A 17,919-nucleotide genomic window follows, 5' to 3' on the forward strand; every position below is an offset into this window, starting at 1 on the left:
CTTCAACACATGAGTGTTAAAGTGTGAGCAGAGAGCCTGGGGAGGATATGCAAGGGATTTCTGGCAGTTTGAGGCATTTAGGCAGAGAGGTTGAGAGCCAGCACAGAGGAGAGCTCTGACAGGGACTGTCCTTAATGATATATCCTTCCACGGGATGGGACAGGACACAGGGACACTCTGTAGGTATCATCTCAGGCTGCGTGGGACTGGGACAGGAGGAGGGATGTGCTGCTGCTGTCTCAGACATCCTCTGCTGCAACTGCCACACGTGCTCTGGGTGGTGATGAGCTTTGTGTGCTGGGCATGGTCTCTGGCTTGGGAAAGGTAATAACTTGGGAGGATCTGTGTGATCGGTGTTCCGGTGTTGAACAAATACAGGTTTTCATAAGAAATAGCCAGGGAGTGCCAAAATAGTGCTTGGCAGCACATGTGGAGCAGCTGAGAGCTGCAGCCCAGGGCAGGGCAGCTCCATGTGTGCCCAGCTGGGAGAGGGGTATGGAGTGGGGAGGCAAAGAAACACCTGGCAAAGAGCAGGGCGGCAGCATTCAGAGGGTAAGTACCTCCCTTGGAAAGAGGAGGATCTCCTTGGTTTGGTTTTAACTTCTTTTCAAATGAAAAGGAGAATTTTAGCCGGAGTTCTCTTTCTTCCCTATCCCCAGAGGCTCATATAAATGTAAATGAAAGGTTCTTGGAGCAAACAGTCCATGGAGGCTCAGAGACTGTCATCCGCTGGCTGGGTCCAGCCTGGGGGTAAATGGCATAGAGGGAATATAATGGAGTAACACTTGATTGCACCGTTTGAGTTGGGACCTGTATTTCCTCATGTGAAAATGCTTCACTGAACATAATTTGATTTAGGAATGCTCCACTCTGCTGCACTGTCCCCCCCTCTGTGCTCTCCTCCCAGCTTGCCAGCACTGCAGATAGCTGAGCTTGTGAAAGAACCAGTTGAATCCCCATTTTTCCTGCCTCTCCAGGCCCTGGAGGTCTTTGGCTGCTCTGGCTGCTTCCTGACACCTTTGTCAGTGCAGTCTGAACCTCTGATCCCTGCATGGACTTGCAGCACTCACCCTTCCCAGCTCAGCTCTGGTGTTACAAGGGGGTACCTGGCTGGTTTGCTAAACCCTGGTGGAGGTGGCTGGCTGTGACTGTGGGACTGCATGGCTGAACAAGGTAGGAAAGAAAATAACTCTTCTGTTGGATCAAATGGCACAGGAACATAAGCCCAGCATAAAACTAGAGAGGCAGACAAGGAATTGCAAATAAGATCTGTCTCTGTACCACGGTGGCCACTGCTGTGGCTGGGGACAGTGTCAACAGTCCTAAAGCCTCGCCTGGCTGCCCACTGCTGTCCTGGGATCTGTGCCACATCCATGGGCCCTGCTTAGCTACGTGTTCATGCACAACAAGCAGGTTATGGCTTGGCAAAGGGCTTGGGCGTTGCTGAGTGAGCCTCGGAGAGGTGCGAGAGAAAGAAAATTCAAGCTGAGCCTGGAGCAGGGCTTGGTTTACTTTTTTTTTTTGTGATTTCCTTCCTTGCTTTCTCTGCACCTGGCAGTGCTTCCTGCTGGCCGTCACTGTGGGAATGTCCAAACCTGCGAGGGAAAGCGTGTGCACCCCTGTGCCAGCCTCCGTGAGCGCGGGGTGGCAGTGGAACCAGGCTCCTGCTTTGTTTCAGATTCTTGTTTGCAAATGGAAATTGGGTTTATTTTTGCAGCAGATAATAGTGGTTTCCTTAAAGTTGCTTCTGCCTCTTTCCTCTCCTCATTGCTTTCCCAAAAGTCAGCCCTGGAGGGCCTTGAACTCCATGAAGGCAGCCCTAACCAGGGGAGAGACTTTCTCTGTCCCTTTCCTAAATGCTGGGTGTGCTTGACTTCCCCCCAACACTTGAGCAATAGTATTAGAAAACAGAATATGTATTATCTTTCTCTATATATATTTGTACAGTGCACAGACCACCCACCAAACACCCATTTGAACAGGCATGTGATGAGCTTCTCAAAAGCTACAGAAGGTGGGGGATCCCCAGCCCTGTGACATGTGTGTCACTGGAACTGTACCTTTGGAGGAAGCAAACCCCAATGCTGGCATCACCAGCACAGGGTACTCCTCTCTCAAACACAGGCACCCCAGTGTTTGCTTGGGAGAATTCTGCTTCAAACAGAAGCTTTGTGAATTCTACTTCAAATGGAGACACGACTGCACCTTTAAAGTGAATCCATGAAAATTTGCATGAGTATTTCGAGTCTGAATGACAGGATCTACCCGGAGGTTTTATGAATTTGAAGTTCAATTGCATTAATCATAGTTTGGATTCACTTCCCTGAGTGCCTCATGGTGATCTGCCCTGCAAGAAATGGTGTCTTTACTTTATCTTTCCTAATTATCTGGGTATTGATGGGTTAAAGTCTGGAGGCTGAAATGTGTGCTGCCCCCATCCCTTCTTCCTTTCCATTCACCTTCTTCCTTTCTTCATACTTCCCCTGAGTTTTTCCCTTCCTCTCCAGCCTAAGGAGCTTGGCAATAAGGCTGCTTGGTGGAGGCAGTGCAGTGGGTTTTGTGCTGTAGGGGCTGTGCAGCTCCCCTATGTCCTTGCTTTGTGTTCTGCACCTTCTAGATCTCAGGCAGGAAATGTGGGTTTAGCCTGTTAATGGGAAAACATTGCTTATTGTCCCCTCTAATGCCTTGGGCTCTGGCAGCAGGAACATGGGGAGCTTTAATAGCAAACAGTGGATGAACAGGAATCTGAGAAGGAATCTAAACCATCTTGCCCAGGCAATAACACACTGGGGATTAGGGAGAAACTTCCCAAAGGACTGGACTGTCCTGGAACTGCCTCCCACCAGCTCCCTGCTGTCTGTTGGGATGTGCAGTGGTTGCTGTTGGCTGGAGGGCCTGGCCTGACCCTATGGCTGGGTGCTGGCTGTGTTCCTCCTACTGCTTTGGGGACAATGATATTCCATCAGCTGCTGAACAGGAGAAGTCCACAATACTGAAAACCAATATAATGTATATTATAATGTATATAATATAATGTAGGTCCAGGCTGTCCAAAAGTCCCAGCACTGCCTGTGATGCCTGGAGTCTTCCCTTGGAAGTTTATTCATCCAGCTGGGAAACAATCTGTCCTTCTGCCCAGGTTATGAGAGGAGTGCCAGGCTCTGTCACATCTATCACACTTGGGGTTTTCCATGTGAACTGTGAGCGTTTTGGGGCAAAAAGTGTCACATGTACCATGCTGATCATACAAGGGTTCTGCCAGCACACCTGACCTGTGGAGCAGCTGTGCCTTCCCTCCTGGCATCTGCCATCCCTGCCTTGGGGATGTGGGATGGATGGCTTCTTTGCCAGCTCTGGGGATGGAGGCTGTGCCCTCACATCTGGCTGGGTGGCTCAGGCTCCACACTGTCGGCAGGGATGGGCGCTGGATGGCACAGGAGGGCCGTGCAGGGTGGTGTGGGCAGTGCCTCACTGGAGGTGCTAACACAGCGTCCCTGCTGCCTGCCCGGGCCACCAGCCAAGGGGAAGTTTCCAAGCGGGCCAGCTCACTGCTGCAGCCACACATCCCTCCATCCCAGCCGAGGAGAGGAGGATCCAGCACCGGGCTCTGCAGGGCTGCCCTGCTCTCTCTGCACCCTGTGCCCTGCCCGGCCGTCGCGGGGAAGGAAAACTGCTCTCAAACCCCACCTTCGCTCCACTGCGGGACCAAGGAGAAGACCAAGAGCTTCTGTCCGGGGCAGAGACTTTCACTATCGGTTTTGGCAGTCTGCAGAAATCCTCCCGATCGCCGCCTTGCCGTGGGGAGGGAGGCGAAGCAGGGGCTCAGTGCCAGGGCCGGCGGCAGAGCTCTGCGAGGGCTGCGCGGGGCGAGTAAACATGTGCGGCGCTCGGGTCCTGCCTGGTAGCAGCAGCCCGTGATGCTGTGCTTGGAATGAAGTCAGCCTTCATCAGCCGAATAGTTTATGCATGAATCGAAACTTCAGACCTGGCAGGGTGGGGGAACGTGCAGGATCTGCGCTCTTTTAGAATGCTGGAGCCAAGGAAGGAGGGAGGGGATAGAGGAAATAGCAGGAAAATAAGACTGGGGAAGCGGGGAGAGATTTGAGAAGCTGGATGAGTTTTTCGCTCTGTTATTGTGAGGAGCCAAGTTCCTTAAGCATCTCCTGGTGGATATTAAGAGGGAGCTGTGGAGGCTGGAGCATTCCCCTGGACACTCGCATGCTGTAGCTTTAAGACTGTTTTACAGAGGACTCGGGATTTCCAGTTTTCCTGTGCCTGGTGGAGTATTCCAGGGAGTTACAGGATTTTTTCGGGTCATGTACCCCCTTTTTCTTTCTTCTTCCTCCTTTCTCTTTCCCTCTTACTCTTCTTTTTCATTTCAAAGAGACAAAGCTACTTCAGTTTGGAGCACAAACATATGATCAGCACATGGAAATGTGGTAATTTGGATGCATTCATGATTGCAACAGATTGAAGAAATTAGACCAGACAAAGAGCTTTTTTTGGAAGAGGAGGAGGAGGAGGCAAGGCAAGGAGGGAGGGAGAGTGGGGGAAAGAAGGGGACGCCACCGAAAAAAGGGACGGCCGTGACACGCGGATGCTAAATATATCCCGTAGTAATGGAGAGGGACCGGATTTCAGGTAGGCTATTGATCTTTTCATATGTTATATTCTGCCTCTGCCCTCCTACCTTTCCAGCAGCTTCTGCACTTTAAGAGGAGGAACAGCCCTGCTCCGGGTGGATTTCAGCCGATTCCTTTATTTATTTCCTTTTTTTTTTTTTTTCCATGCTTCCCTTCTGCATTTCTTTCCTTTTTTTTTTTTTTTCCCCCATCCTCCTGAGCCCTCGAGACAGACGGTGATTCCAGCAGAAGCCGAGGGGGGCGAAGGGGGAAGCAGGGGGGAAAAAGAAACTGCTTTCTAGGTCTGGATTTCATTTGAGTCTCTCTCTCTCCCCCCCTCTGCTCCCATGTGCCGCACGGCGCGGGGGGATGAATGCTGAGCCTGTTAGCTCAGAGCTGCGAGCCGGGAAGAGGGAGGAAAATAGCCGAGCTCTTGGCATGGAGACGCGGTTCTGCTCTGAAGGTTGGCTCCTGAGTGTGTGTGTGTGGTGTGTGTGTTGTGGTGGAGCTTTTCCTGCTTGCCAAAGTGTCTTCCCTCGGTTTTTGCCCTCCCATCCTGCCTGGCTGGGCAGGAGCTGCCTGCGTGTTCCATGGCTGGTCCCTGTGTTACGCCAGAGCAGTGGCGTGGGCTTCACCTTGCTGGCCATGAGTGGGGGGAGGCTGGAAGGGGGAAGCAGAGGAATGAATAACTCCATTTAATTCCCCAGTTTCCCTGCAAATCCCGCCCAGTGGTGCATGTCTGAGTGATTCCAAGAACTGCTCCCAGGTACGCTGAGCCTTTGGGAAGCAGTGAGCTGTTTTGGGAATGGCTGTGACTGTGCTTCCAGCAGCAGGGAGAGAGGGGACAGGCGGTGTGGTGTCACCCACAGGGCTCACCCTCAGCATGCACGAGCAGGATGACCAGGATAAGAGAGGGAAAGCCAGGGAGGGGGTGTCTGTGCCCAAATTGGCAGAGCCGGTGGGTATCCCTTCTCCCACCCCCATGGCACAGCACAGCTCACCCTCCTCTGGCACAGCAGCCCCAGAGAGGCACAAGGCCTCTTCTCCTGGGCGTTCCCAGCTGGCTGCTGGGCATCGGAGCTGGGAGGGAAACCACAGGGATGAGAGGAAACGCTCAAGCCAGGGTGGAGCGAAGCTGTGGCCAGGGAAGGCTGCTCCCATGGCTGGCCCATACCAGATCCACTGTGCCCCATCCAGGGATGTACTGAGAGCACCCAGTGCCCCTGGATAAGGACTTACCTGCAGGACCACCCTTCATTCCCTACCGCTTCTTCAGAGTGTGGACGGCACCTTCTCATCCCTCTTGCTTGTGCTTTCTCCTCTGGTTTGAGCCACTTCAAAGCATTCCTGAGAGCTGCTCGTAACTCAGAGCTTGGTGGGTGTTTCTGCAGCCTGGGGCTTTGGGCTGAAGAACCTCTGCCAGTGGGCAGGGATGTGGGGGAGAGGAGGGGCAGTTTGGTCCTACTGTGGTTTGGCCTTTCCCATCCTCGGTGCAGCGCTGGGTCCCCTTCCTCCACACAGAGGTGGAGGGGGGTTCTGCAAAGGGTCACTGGTGAGAGAGGGGACTCCCTAGTGATGTGATCCAGGGCTTTTTGTTCTGAAAGACCACAAAAGGTGGGGTTTTTTGAGGCTTCAGGCTGCACACCCCACTCAGCTGCTGCAAGGAGCACAGAGCCCTCGTGGGCTGGTTGTCCCCCACTCCTGCAGGGTGTGCAGCACCCAGGGAACCCGCGGGCAGGAAGACCCTGAGAGTCCTTGAGCAAAGATGCAGGAGCTCTTGCTAATGTCCAGGAGCAGGAGCAGTGTTTGCAAAGCACTGATGTCCAAGTGTGTCCATGTTTCACTGACCTCTGCTGGAACTGGCTTTTCTGTGGGTGGCTGAGATGTGGCTGAGCTGTGGGCAGGGAGGCAGGCAGGGATGCAGAGGGGCAGGCAGCGGGGAGGGCACGTGGCTGTGCCTGGTGGCCTGGGCCAGGTGTACATGTGTGGTGTGTGCCTCCACCTAAGGTGGTTGTGCCTGGGGGCTCGGTGTGGGATGATGAACACGACTGCTCTGCCCTCCTTCACACACAGGTGGGTTGGGTGCTGTGTGGGACCCTAGAGCCGTGCAGGCCATCCCAGTGGTGTTTCTGATAGGTGGATCCAGCATGAAATACGGGATGGGGGAATAGGTGGGCTGAAGGGCTGGTCTCAGATCTGTTCCATAGGTCCCTGCTTGAAGGGGTCAGAGCAGGCAGGGAAAGCTGCTCGGCCGGGGCAGTGGAGGGAATGATAAACCACATGTGGGAAAACTGTGCTCCAGGAGATTCCAGGCACAAAAATGACAATGGTTGGATGCGATGATTTTAGGTGTTTCTTCCAACCTAAATGGTTCCATGATTCTAATATCACCAGGCCATGCTGTTGACTCCCAGATCCATGGCACAGCATGGATCCATGGTCCTGCTGCTGCTGGCACGGGAGCAGCTGTGCCAACTGATGTGCTCCAAGGCTCCCACAGGGCTGTGGGCTCTGGCACTGCCACACTGGTGGATCCAGGGAGAGAGGAGCAGGGAGCAGAGCTCAGCCTGCCCCAGCACAGGCAGGGGGACAGCTGGGCCCTGGCTTTGGTGACAGAGATGACTCAGATGAAAGCAGATCTGTGCTGTGCTGGGGGCCTTGTCCCAGTCACTGCTCTGGCCCTAAACATGCTTTTAATTAATCCTCGGCTGTGGGTGGGATGAGCTGACTCCTGATCCGAGTGTGGGGCTGCCGGATGGGGCGAGGGCACTCCGGGGTGGGTGGGAACTGGGCCTGGCCTCTTCTTTGAGGATTGCTTTCCCACAGCTGCTGGAGCTGGGCATGTCCCGAGGGGTCTCCTCTGCCCAGGGAGAGCTCAGGCTTCCTTGCACAGGAGAAATCCTTGACTCAGAATCCTCTTTTAGGTGATGACAAACACCCTGTGCTTCAGGGGAAGGCATTGAAGGTGCGAGATGATACTGTGGGTCTGTGCCTGGTTCACTCCCAGCTCTGGGGCAGGGAGGGTTTTTCTTGGTCTGTAACAAGGTGCCAGTCAGCGTCTGTGGGTGCTGTATAACAAACACAATCTCATAGAACCTGCTAGTCTCTTTTAATCCAGTAAAACCATTTCTCACGCATTTCTAAAAGTTAATACTGCATGAAAAGCATTAGCTCTAAATTAATTTGTTTCCAGGCATGCCTCTCCACTCGTTTCAGGGCTGGGGAGCCGTGCTCCGGGTGCTCCTCACGTCCTCCTTCTCCCTGCAGTGCCAGGTTGCGCTGGTGGCAGTGGCCTGGAGATGGCTCTCCTGTCTTTCCCTAGCAGATGGCTCTTCTGCCGAGCCCGGATCTCTCTACAAAGCCTTAGTTGTGAATGCCTCGAGGCCTCTTTACCTCTTCTTAAAAGAAAAGGGTCTGCAGCTCCCTGAGCAGTGGGGTTTGGTTGCTGTGATGGTTGGGGTGAAAGGATGGCAAGGGAGATCTGATCTCCCAGGGAAATTATTAGTGTCACCTTTGAAATTGCATAGGAAAACTCATTTTAAGAGTTAACAAATGATGATAGATGGGTGATTGTGACACCTGACTGTGTGAGTCAGGTGAGTCAGTGAGTGGCACATGTTGAGCAGAGCCTGGCAGCTGGGAGGGCTGTAGGCGTATAGAAAGAGGGATGAACTGCTCACTGACCTATTGGTGATCACTCTCTGTATCCACTATGGCTACGTTTGTGTGTGATATTCTTAGTTTAACATGGTTTTATACATCATATTGAGCAGCAGGGACACAGCCCCTGTTTGCAGGGGCTGGGCAGGCATGACAGGGCATCTTTGGTGTCCTCAGAGCCACCCAGAAAACACCATGTGCCCGGACTGAGCAACAGGAAAGGAAAGTAGGGACCCTGTATGTGATTGCTGGAGATATGAAGGGTTGCTGTGAGGGAATACAGTTGTTTCTTCATTACTTTTTAAGTAGAAGTTAATTTTTAATATGCATGTAGCAGAGAGATTTCTTCTGATCTCTTTTGCTGTCTTTCATGTCTGAAGTTTCTTGGTGTCCTTGTTATTCCTAGGAAATGGCAGGTAAAAGCCTAACATGTTTCTTTTTAGTGGTCTTCTCACAGCTATGCACCTTGTTTATCAGACATGTTTATTTTTCTCTGGCTTGCAGCGTGTCACACACTCACATGGGGCACCAAGTCGTGCATTTACAGTCTGGATGGTTCCACCTCCTGTCAGATCCCACTGTGTTCACCCAGCCCTGGAACTCAGGGTCACCTTTCCGTCTGTCCTGTTGGTGGCTGATGGTCTGTCTGTAGCCCTCCCTTCTGCTGTCACTGTCTTACTCATGTCCCTATCTGGTGCTGACCCCCATGTCTTGCTGCAGTATTTGATGCCCTGTAAAACTCCCTGAAACCTTTTTTTTTGGCAAGTTTCTTGTTGAAGCGTTTACCTTCACCCCAGGTGTTCTGCAGTAACCTGTTGTGGCTGTGGGTTTTGGCCTATTTAACAGTAGCTCCATGCAGTCCCTCTCTCAGGGAAGGGTCTGGGATTGGAGAGGCTGTGGAGCTGCCTCTGCAGACGCTGTGTCCACAGTTTGCTCCCTGCTACTCCCAGCCTGCTCTTGGCTGCCAGCTCCTGCCTGGCCTGGGGATGCATTCCCGCAGTTGTCTGAGGCATGTCAAGGTATGAAGCATTATCCATTTCCTGATGTCTGCTCTTAAATCTGCTGGAAATTCTGCTCATCTCTGTTAAATATGGTTCCTCTGTGAAGCACAACTCATCTCTGGCCTGACAGCACAGGTAACGCTCCTCGACACCGCTCCGCTGGACTTGGCCAACCCTGGGGCAAGAGCTCCTTTGCTTCCTGCCCTCCTGCTTTGTGCTTTGCTGGATGACTTGGAGCCTCCCAGCAAAGTGATTCCCATGCTGCTGGGGTGAGGGAGGACGTTTCTCATGCAAGTCAGGGCTCTTCCAAGGTCCAGCATACCATAATGCTGAGTAGGAACAAGTACGTAGTTAGGGAAGTATGTCTGGGTCAACACATGTCTTGTGTTCCCTTAATGATCTCAGAAGCACAATATCTTGTGTCCTGTTGGCTTTTCCACACAGTACTTGCAGCTGTAACTAATGGACAGAGTAATTTGTTAGAGAGCAGTGATGCCTTGTGCTGTCAGTGCTGTAATTGGGCTCTGGGCTCTGTGGCCAGACCCTGGCATCACGTGGGCAGCAGGGAAGGTCCTGGTAGGTAGCAAGTCCCATTTTAGGAGCAGTCTTATACCTGAGAAAATGTAGGTGAAATTTCTTGTTCTGCCTCATATTTTCTGTAAATCATGAGGAAAAGGCAATTGTGCTCCCATTCCCCTTTGATTTTGGGTAAGGACCTGGTGTTTTTGGGTCTCTGTGCTGAAGCTCCCTGTTGGTGAAGGGGGTTGCAGCAGTGCCCACCTGCATGGGGAGCTCAGCAGTGCAGCTGGAAACTCAGAGCTGCTCTGACACTGCAGCAAAGGGTGTCATGAGTCTCTAAAACATGGGGGGTGGGATCTGAAGCTGTTCCATGCAGGTTATGAATGCTTGGTGGCTGCTCTGGACAGCTGACGGAGACAGCATCCTTTGTGTTTGTGCTTCACCAATGTCCATGGACAATGACCCCTTTCTAATGGAGTTTTTGGGCTGTACCACTGCTTCTTCCCAACAGCTTGTGTTTGCAAGGGCAGCTTCTCCCTACCTAAGCACCAACTCTGAAAAGTAATTTCCCTGTGGCTGAGTAGGAGTCTTCACGCTCTCTCCTCCAGCATTTCAGGCTGATGTTGTTATACTGATTCATCCTGTGCTGGCACCCAGGTGCTGCATCCCTGCCACAGGATGACTGTGAGCCCGTGCTGCTGGATGGAGCTGTTGTTTGAGTGCAGGTGAAGTGAAATAGCCCTTCAGTGTAAGGTTCAAAAGAGTTTTGGGATACTGATGCCAAGAGTGTTGTTAGAGGCTTATAAACAGCTCTGGATTGTGGCTCTGGGGGAGAATGGGCATGGTTTTACAGGTGAATAAAATGCATTAGCTTTACAAGCAAATAATCACACAATAAATCAGAAAGTGTACTTTTTCATAGAATCACAGCCCAGGTTGGAAATGATGCCAAAAGGTACCTAGTCCAGTCTTTTGTGGGAAAGAGAACCTAGATGAGGTTATCTGGCACAGTGCTCAATCACATCTTCAAAACCTCCAGCTATGGGGACTCTACCATGTCCCTGGGGAACTTGTTCCAGTGATTGATTGTTCTCACTGTGAGAAATGTCTGTCTTGTATCAAAATGAAGATTTATTTTTTTTTTTAATTTTTTTTTCCCATGGCCTGGTCCATGTAAAGTTGGTGCTGCATAAGCAGGTCTGCATTAATTTTGTGATTACATAATTATAAACTAAAGTAGTTGTCCTTGAAGCTAATTCTGGTTTCCAGTAAAACCAATTTGGTGGATGCTAAGTGTGATTGCTGGAATGCAGGAATTGGGGGGAGCCTGCTGTTACCTCTGCAGCATCTCCAGATTGGAGCTTTGACCATGATGTAGCTTGAGACTGTGGAAATAAAAACATTTTTGCATTTCATTACTGGCTGGTCTGGAAAATTTAACCATATCATCAAGACAAACTAAGTTTAATCTCCAACACATTGGAGCTGAGAAATACTCATATTTCGGTGCTTTTGTTGTCTGAAATGTTGATTCTTCAAAATCCCATCAGGTTTGGAGAAGTGGGGTCAAGGCACAGAAGTGTGGGCATCCTCTGGTGTGGCTGCTAATGAAGGAACTGGTCCATATATTCTGAAAAGAGACTCTCCATGACTCCCCCAGTGCTGGGCTCTCCCTTCATGGCTTCCCAACCTGGGCCAGCATCTGTAGACACTGGCAGCCCACCCTCTGCCAGCTGGCACTGCCTACATGTATCTAACACTTTCTTCTTTCCTTCCCAAGGGTAGAGGTTATGGGTTCTTTATTAGCTTCAGATGCTTTTTCTTTCCAGGATTACAGCTTCAATGTCTTTAGTCATGGTGATGAAGGAGGAGCTTTGGTGTCTTAGGCCTTGCTGATGAGGAGAGAGGCTGGCATGGGGGGTTTGGGGGCTGGGGACACGTCCTTGATAAGTGCTGGGTGTTTTCTGGGTGCCTGATCCCTGGCAGTGTCAGGGAGCCCAGCACACATGGGATGGAGGGACTCCAGTTGGTTGAACATCTCTGATGAAGTGTGATGATGTGTGTTTGAATCCATCTGGGTGGTTTAGAGGGACAAATGGAAAGAGTTAAAATCCTGAATTGGTGGGAATGGTTGCTTTGAAGGACACCTAGGAAGCTGAAAAGCAGGGACCCCAGCTCTGGTCAGAGGTTTTGGGTGATGATTGCTATGAGTGTAACTGGAGGCAGATCCTGATGACTTGTACAGACATTGTAAATGTGACTTTACGAGATGACTTGTAAAGAGCCGATTGCCTGGGGCTGCACAAGTGATCAGCCTCAGATCTCCCACCTTCCAGTCCAGAGACCTGTTTCCTTGACTACACCATGTGTAAAGGAGAGAGAAGAGGCTTTTTTTAGCCGCTTCACCTGACCTTTGCAAACCTATTCCCTGTAAAGAATGTCCAGAAACCCCTTGCTGCTTTTTTAGCACATTTGTGAGGGGGATCCCTGCATAAGAAACATCTTGGTTGGCTTCACTAAGCACCTGAAAGCCTCTCTGAGAGCTGTACCTGCTGGGGCCAGGTGACTGAGACCCCTCTGGGGTCATCCTGCACTTCAGCAGCTGCATCCCGGCAGTCCTGGTCACTGATTTCCAGTGGGCGAAGGGCGGATGTCAGCATCCCCAGAGGCTTTGTTCTTCGTCTCTTTGACTCACCAGTCCGTCACTCCCGGTGACTCATCCCCATCCCCAGGGATGCGCCGGGGCTGGGAGCGGGGTGCCACGGACCAGGCGGGGGTGGGACCCCGGTCCCTGCTTCAGGACAGGGATGCGGGGCCGCGGGCCGGCGCTTCCCTCGGGGATGGTGAGACGAGGTGGGCGCTGCCACGTTCCCTGCCCAGCCACAGCCTCGGGAAGCGGGAGCGACCGGGACGGTACCGTCAAGGGGCGGCGTGCGGAGCCTCGGGGTGCTGCGGGGGCTGTCTGCACACCTGCAATCCCTCCCCCGAGCCCCCTGCCCCAGCCTCCTTCAGGCTCCCCCTGCGCTAGTCCCTGTCCGCCTCCTTGCCCGCATCCACATCGCTCGTCCCCTGCCCCGGGATCTCCCTGCACCCGCCAGCAGCCCGCTTGAATTTCACCTCTGAAAGGTTGTGTCTGGCTGTAAAAAGCAAATGACTGCTGAGGCTTACAGCCGGGGAGAGTAAATTCTGATTTATGTGCTTATATGGAGGGATTTTATTCAGTAAAGTAGATGGGTATTTCTCACTAAAAACATCGGGGTGCCCCACTCCTAAAAGCAACAGGGTTCCCCTCTCCTAAGCAGATCTGTTCTTTGGCACAGCTTTTATTTACTAGTGAGTCAGGATTTAAGCTGCAGCAGGAGGGAGTATCTCGTGGCAGTTAAAAGCGGAGCTGTCGGAGTCCTTTTCCTGCTCTTCCACTAAATCGCTCTGTATCCTTGCGTAAATCATTTAACACGTGTGCTCTCACTTCCTATATGGAAAATGAGGTAGATGCTTTCCGCTTTTCATTGGCACTTCGGGATCCGCTGCTGGACAGCTGTGAGGGATTTGTCATGATAAAGCCGGGAATTTGACCCTTTGAGATGCCGGCACCCCCACACAGAGCCGGGATGAGGCTCCCTGAGGGGTGGAGGCAGTGGCTGGTGCTAATCTGAGATGTGGGGATGGGGTGGAGCTGGACATCAGGCTGGAGGCACAAATCATTCTTACTGGATGTGTCTCTGCTGGGGAGTGTGGGCCAAAGAGCAAAACATGGGAATTTTTCTCAGGTGACAGTGTCTGTTCCTCAGTCATCGCAAGTGCAGGCACAACTTCCTCCAGAGGGATGCTGGTGCTGCCAATGCCATGTTCACAGCTAGAACACCACTGAACACCAGCTGACATGTCTCCTCTCCGCCCTACTCATCAGCGAGAGCCACCTGACTCCCCCCTGTTCATCCTTCCCTGATGTCTTCTGCTGAAGTCTTTAAACTTTGCCCTCTCTCCCCCTGGAGATGATGTTCTGGTATGGACCCACCATTTCCCTCAGATTGCCCCCCCCCCCCCCGATTCCCCTTCCCAATCCTGAAGCAGTTTTGCTTAATTGTTTTCCTTCTCCCTGTGGCTTCTCTTGGCTCTGTGGAGTGACAAGGCTGGAGCTGCCACTCCAGAAACGCTCACCAGGAGGGCTCACGTTTAAATAAGTGTTCACAGATTTGTCAAGATGGAGGCAAAACAGGCAACCTTGAGAGCAGATGAGCTGTTGGGCCATGAAGAGATGGACTTCAGCACCTAAAATATTTCCCATTTCTTCCCTCTCTTGCATTTTTTTGCTCCGTTCAAGTGGAGAAGTGGTCAAACCTGATTTTAGCTGCCTAAAAAGCCCTGTTTGACATCTGTATTGACAGCTGCTCTCCAGGGAAGAGAGCCCTGTTGGAAACAACTGTGGTTGGTGAGTGGTTGGTTGCTGTGGGGTGGGTTTTTTTCCAGAAAATATGAGGTTCCTGGTGGGTGGAGAGAGAAAGTGAACTATGAAATTGTGTGTGTCGTGCTCTCCGTTGAAACACACCCTGGGGAAGGCATATCCTCCATAAACAGCAGTATTGGCCACGTCCCAGGAAACCCTTCCCTCCCCACTCCCCTCTGCAGCAAGAGCTGAGTGCTGTAGGCAGTGTTTCCATCCAAAAAGGCTGTTCCTGGTTCCTGTTCTTGTACCTTTTCACCCCTTGGGACACCTACTGGAGTGGTCTGTTAAATTGAAGGTTGTGCTTCGGGGTTCTCTCCCCTTTGCTCATCAGTTTGTTCCAGCAGACTGGTGTCACTGGTGATACTGGGCCCTGTACTCAGGCTTTTTGCTGGCTGTGCTGTGAGACCACAGGGGGTGTTGCTGAATCTCCTGTGAAGCCCTGAGAACTGGCAGAGGTGTGTGGTTTTAATGCCTGCTCCCAGCCTTGCTCCAAAAAGAAATGGCAAGAGGTATGTCATGGTGTTGGCCTTGGCTTGCTGTGGATACACACATGCACCCAGGGCTGTACAGCAGCTGGGGTGCTAAAACTGGCCTTTTTCTCATAGTTGTTCCCCAAGTTGGTTAAGACCCACCTTTGGTGCCCTGTACTCACCTCTGTCGCAGCTCCACAGCTCCATTGCCATCTTGAGGCTACTCGGAGAGCAGCCCTTTGTCTGCAGCTGGAGAGGAAACTTCATCTTTCCCTGTACAGAGGGAAGAAGGTGACAGCCAGTGGCACAGGGGACTGAGGGGTGGAGGAAGGGGATGTGCGACAGTGGATGATGTGGAGGTGGTTTGGTTGTAGGAGCTGAAGGGATGATGGCAGTGCTGGAGACCTGTGGGAGGAAAAGGTGGCGTATTTTGGAGAAAAGAAAACAGAAAGGCAGCAGGAGGGGTATCGGGAGGGCTTTGAGCAGGAGGGGTGGGGACTCGGCCCGAGCTCTCCCTTTCTTGGCTCCACGCCTTCCTTCCCCTCCTCTCACTGCGTGTGCTGTTTCCTATTGCAGGCCAGCAGAGACCTGGGCCCTGCTCCGTCTCTGGGAAAGCTCAGACTTGCCTATTTGCCCAAGATTTGCTCATTTGCCAGACCCTGTGCATGCCCCATCCCTGGCAGTGTTCCAGGCCAGGTTGGATGGAGATCTGAGCAGCCTGATCTAGTGGAAAGTGTTGCTGCCCATGGCAGGGGGGTGGGAATGAGATGGTTTTTTCCAACCCAAACCGTTCTGTGGTTCTGTGAGAGCAGGAAGAGGTTAATTTTGCTGCTTGTTACTCGCAGAGTGATGTGAATCTAAACAACAGGCCAATATCATGGCCCCATTTTTCTGCATTGAAATGACTCATCCTACAGCCCTAAGTAACCCGAGCAATGTGCTCCTTTTCCTTTGAAAAACTCCCTGTTGCTCAAGGCTGCAGGTTGTTTTGGTGGCCATCAGTCCCCTGTGTCTGGTGGGAGCCCCTTTGTGCTGCCCTGGCAGCAGCAAGTGTTGCACAACGTAAATCATTGGAAATCCGGTTCTGTGTCGGACATACTGTTCAAAGGCACCTTGGTTGCGCTCAGGACATTCTGCTGACAGATTTTCCCATGAAAAAAAGTTCTAGCTGTTGACATACAAGTACATCCGAAGTGTAAGCTTTTCCTGTCAAATTTCACTGCTTCTGGATTAAAATCCGGTGCAAACCCAAGGATAGCTCGAGGGGGGAGGAGGTTGCCTGAACTTTAGCAGGAGTTCATGATGTGTTTTGGGTTGAAATTCAGGTTGCTCCTTCCCCCAGCTCCAACAATCCCTGCATCCCTTTAGGAGCTGATGCACAGTCTCATGCAGCTGGGAAGGACCAGCAGAAGCAGAACTGTTCCCTAATTGCCTCTGGCCATCTGGGAGAAGCTGTTTGAGTTAATTGAACTGTCTCTCATGCTTCCTTCTCTGCTTAAACATTAAAAAGGAACTGCATTAAACTGTGTAGGTCAGCAGTGTCTGGGGATGTGTAGAATGTGGTAATATGTGTGAGGATGGTAAGATGATGCACGAGGTGTGGAGGCATCACGTCCATCCAAAACTCATGTACCTCTGCTGTTCCCACCTCTGCCTGGCTGAGGTCCTCAGCTTCAAGTAGCTGTCACAAGTTTCCTTCCAGTTCCTTTAGGTCTTGGCTCCCAGGTCCCTGACTTGCTCTTCATTGCCTTTTGGATGCTTTAAGTTTTCTTCTTGTTGGAAAAGTGAATTAATGTCAGGAGCTGCTTTCCAAGGCAGACTGGTGCTTGCAAATTAGATTTATTTTTTTTTTAAAGCAGGTATGTTAGATCCATCATCCAAATAACCCATCAAAAATATTCCCTTCATAGCCCTCTCCTCAGTATTGCATGGACAATAAAGCCAGGCTGGTTTTCAGTCCTTTTCCTGGCTTGGAAAAGAAACTGTTTTTCAAAACAAAACAACAAGCACCAAACCTGGTGTTTTCCAGCAGAGATGCAGAATTTGCCCTGTGGGGAGCTGGACTCTCAGGAAGTGCTGGAAGTGGCTGCTTGGATTTAATACAGTGCTCATCAGCTGCATCTGTTGTGAACAGGAACATCTTATGTTGCAAGGACTTTGCTATTTTCCATTAAATAGGAAGTTACCCGTTTAGTATTAAGAGTTAAAGGCAGATTCTCTCCTGACAGGGGCTGTCGGGGCTCCACCAGCTCCCGCAGCTGAAAGTGTATTCCCTGGCAATCCTGCTGCGCTTGGCGTTTTCCTCGGGTTATATAAACATCCTTCTTTTATAGACGAGGCCAGGACATGCAATCTGCAAATTGCTGACAGTCCCTTGCAAGAGGCAGAGCTGCCCCAGAAGCTTCAGCAGCCCCGTGACATTGGGAAGGGATGGGAGCCACCTCGGGCAGAGCAAGGCCATCAGGATACGGCTGTGGGGTGTGTGATTTGGTTTTGGGTCAGCCCAGCGCCTGCTGCTGCTGAAGAAGTTGTTGGGAACTCATTCAGACACAGCAGGAGGCTCAGGCCAGCAGGGCTGGGGTACCTGCACAGGGAAGGTCATCCTCAGGAGTCTGGACTTGCCTGTGTGGCTCTACCTGAGTCTCTCACCTCCTTATGCCTTCCTAGTCCCCTCTTGCAGATGTGACTTTCCATCCATTCAGGATGCTGCAGGAACTGGACCTGCACTCCTGCTGCACCACAATCAGGTTTTTCTCCTGAGGAAGGCGTAGGAGTTGAGGTTTATCTCCGTACTGGCAGGCAAAGGAGGATGCCACACCTCTGGGAGCTTCTGGGGCTGGGTGGAGCGGGAAAGTGGAGAGCAGCAGGACGTGGGCTTTGAGGAGTTGCAGTTCACGGGCTTGCCCTGAAGCCAGGGCACTTCAAGATTTCCAGGGGCCCTGGGGAAGGAGAATAGCAATAAATCTGGATCATACATGACAGTCCCTGGCCCTTCGAGTGATTTCTGACGCCCTGTGTTCTTTTGACAACACATGGAGCAACAGGCTCTAATCCACAGGGGCTTTTCTTGGCTCTCAAACTGGGACAGTGCTCGCTGTCAGTGGGCTTGGCTTGAGGAGCTCCCAGCTCTGGGTGTGAAGGTCAGAGGAGAAGGAAGCAAAAGCACAGTTAACACATAGTGGGGCCTTTTCATTGCCAGG

General features: G+C 51.8%; 1 protein-coding gene across 5 annotated transcripts in view; it reads left to right on the forward strand.

Annotated features, from left to right (window-relative positions):
* SEPT9 (septin 9) overlaps positions 1-17,919 on the forward strand; it is a 136,579-nt gene that overhangs the window by 33,112 nt on the left and 85,548 nt on the right. Inside the window, exon 1 of one of the 5 annotated variants that reach the window (XM_027691564.1) lies at positions 140-179. The exons of 2 other annotated variants lie outside the window; for them this stretch is intronic. In XM_027691564.1, coding sequence (XP_027547365.1) covers positions 155-179 — 25 coding nt within the window. In that variant the 5' untranslated portion in view covers positions 140-154. Of the gene's footprint in view, positions 1-139; positions 180-3,867; positions 4,642-4,976; positions 5,086-17,919 lie in introns of those variants that run through there. 2 more of the 5 variants (XM_027691565.1, XM_027691561.1) reach the window with 2 other exon arrangements.

Source organism: Neopelma chrysocephalum, unplaced genomic scaffold, assembly GCF_003984885.1.
Source record: "Neopelma chrysocephalum unplaced genomic scaffold, ASM398488v2 Primary Assembly neopelma1_84, whole genome shotgun sequence".
NCBI lineage: Eukaryota > Metazoa > Chordata > Aves > Passeriformes > Pipridae > Neopelma > Neopelma chrysocephalum.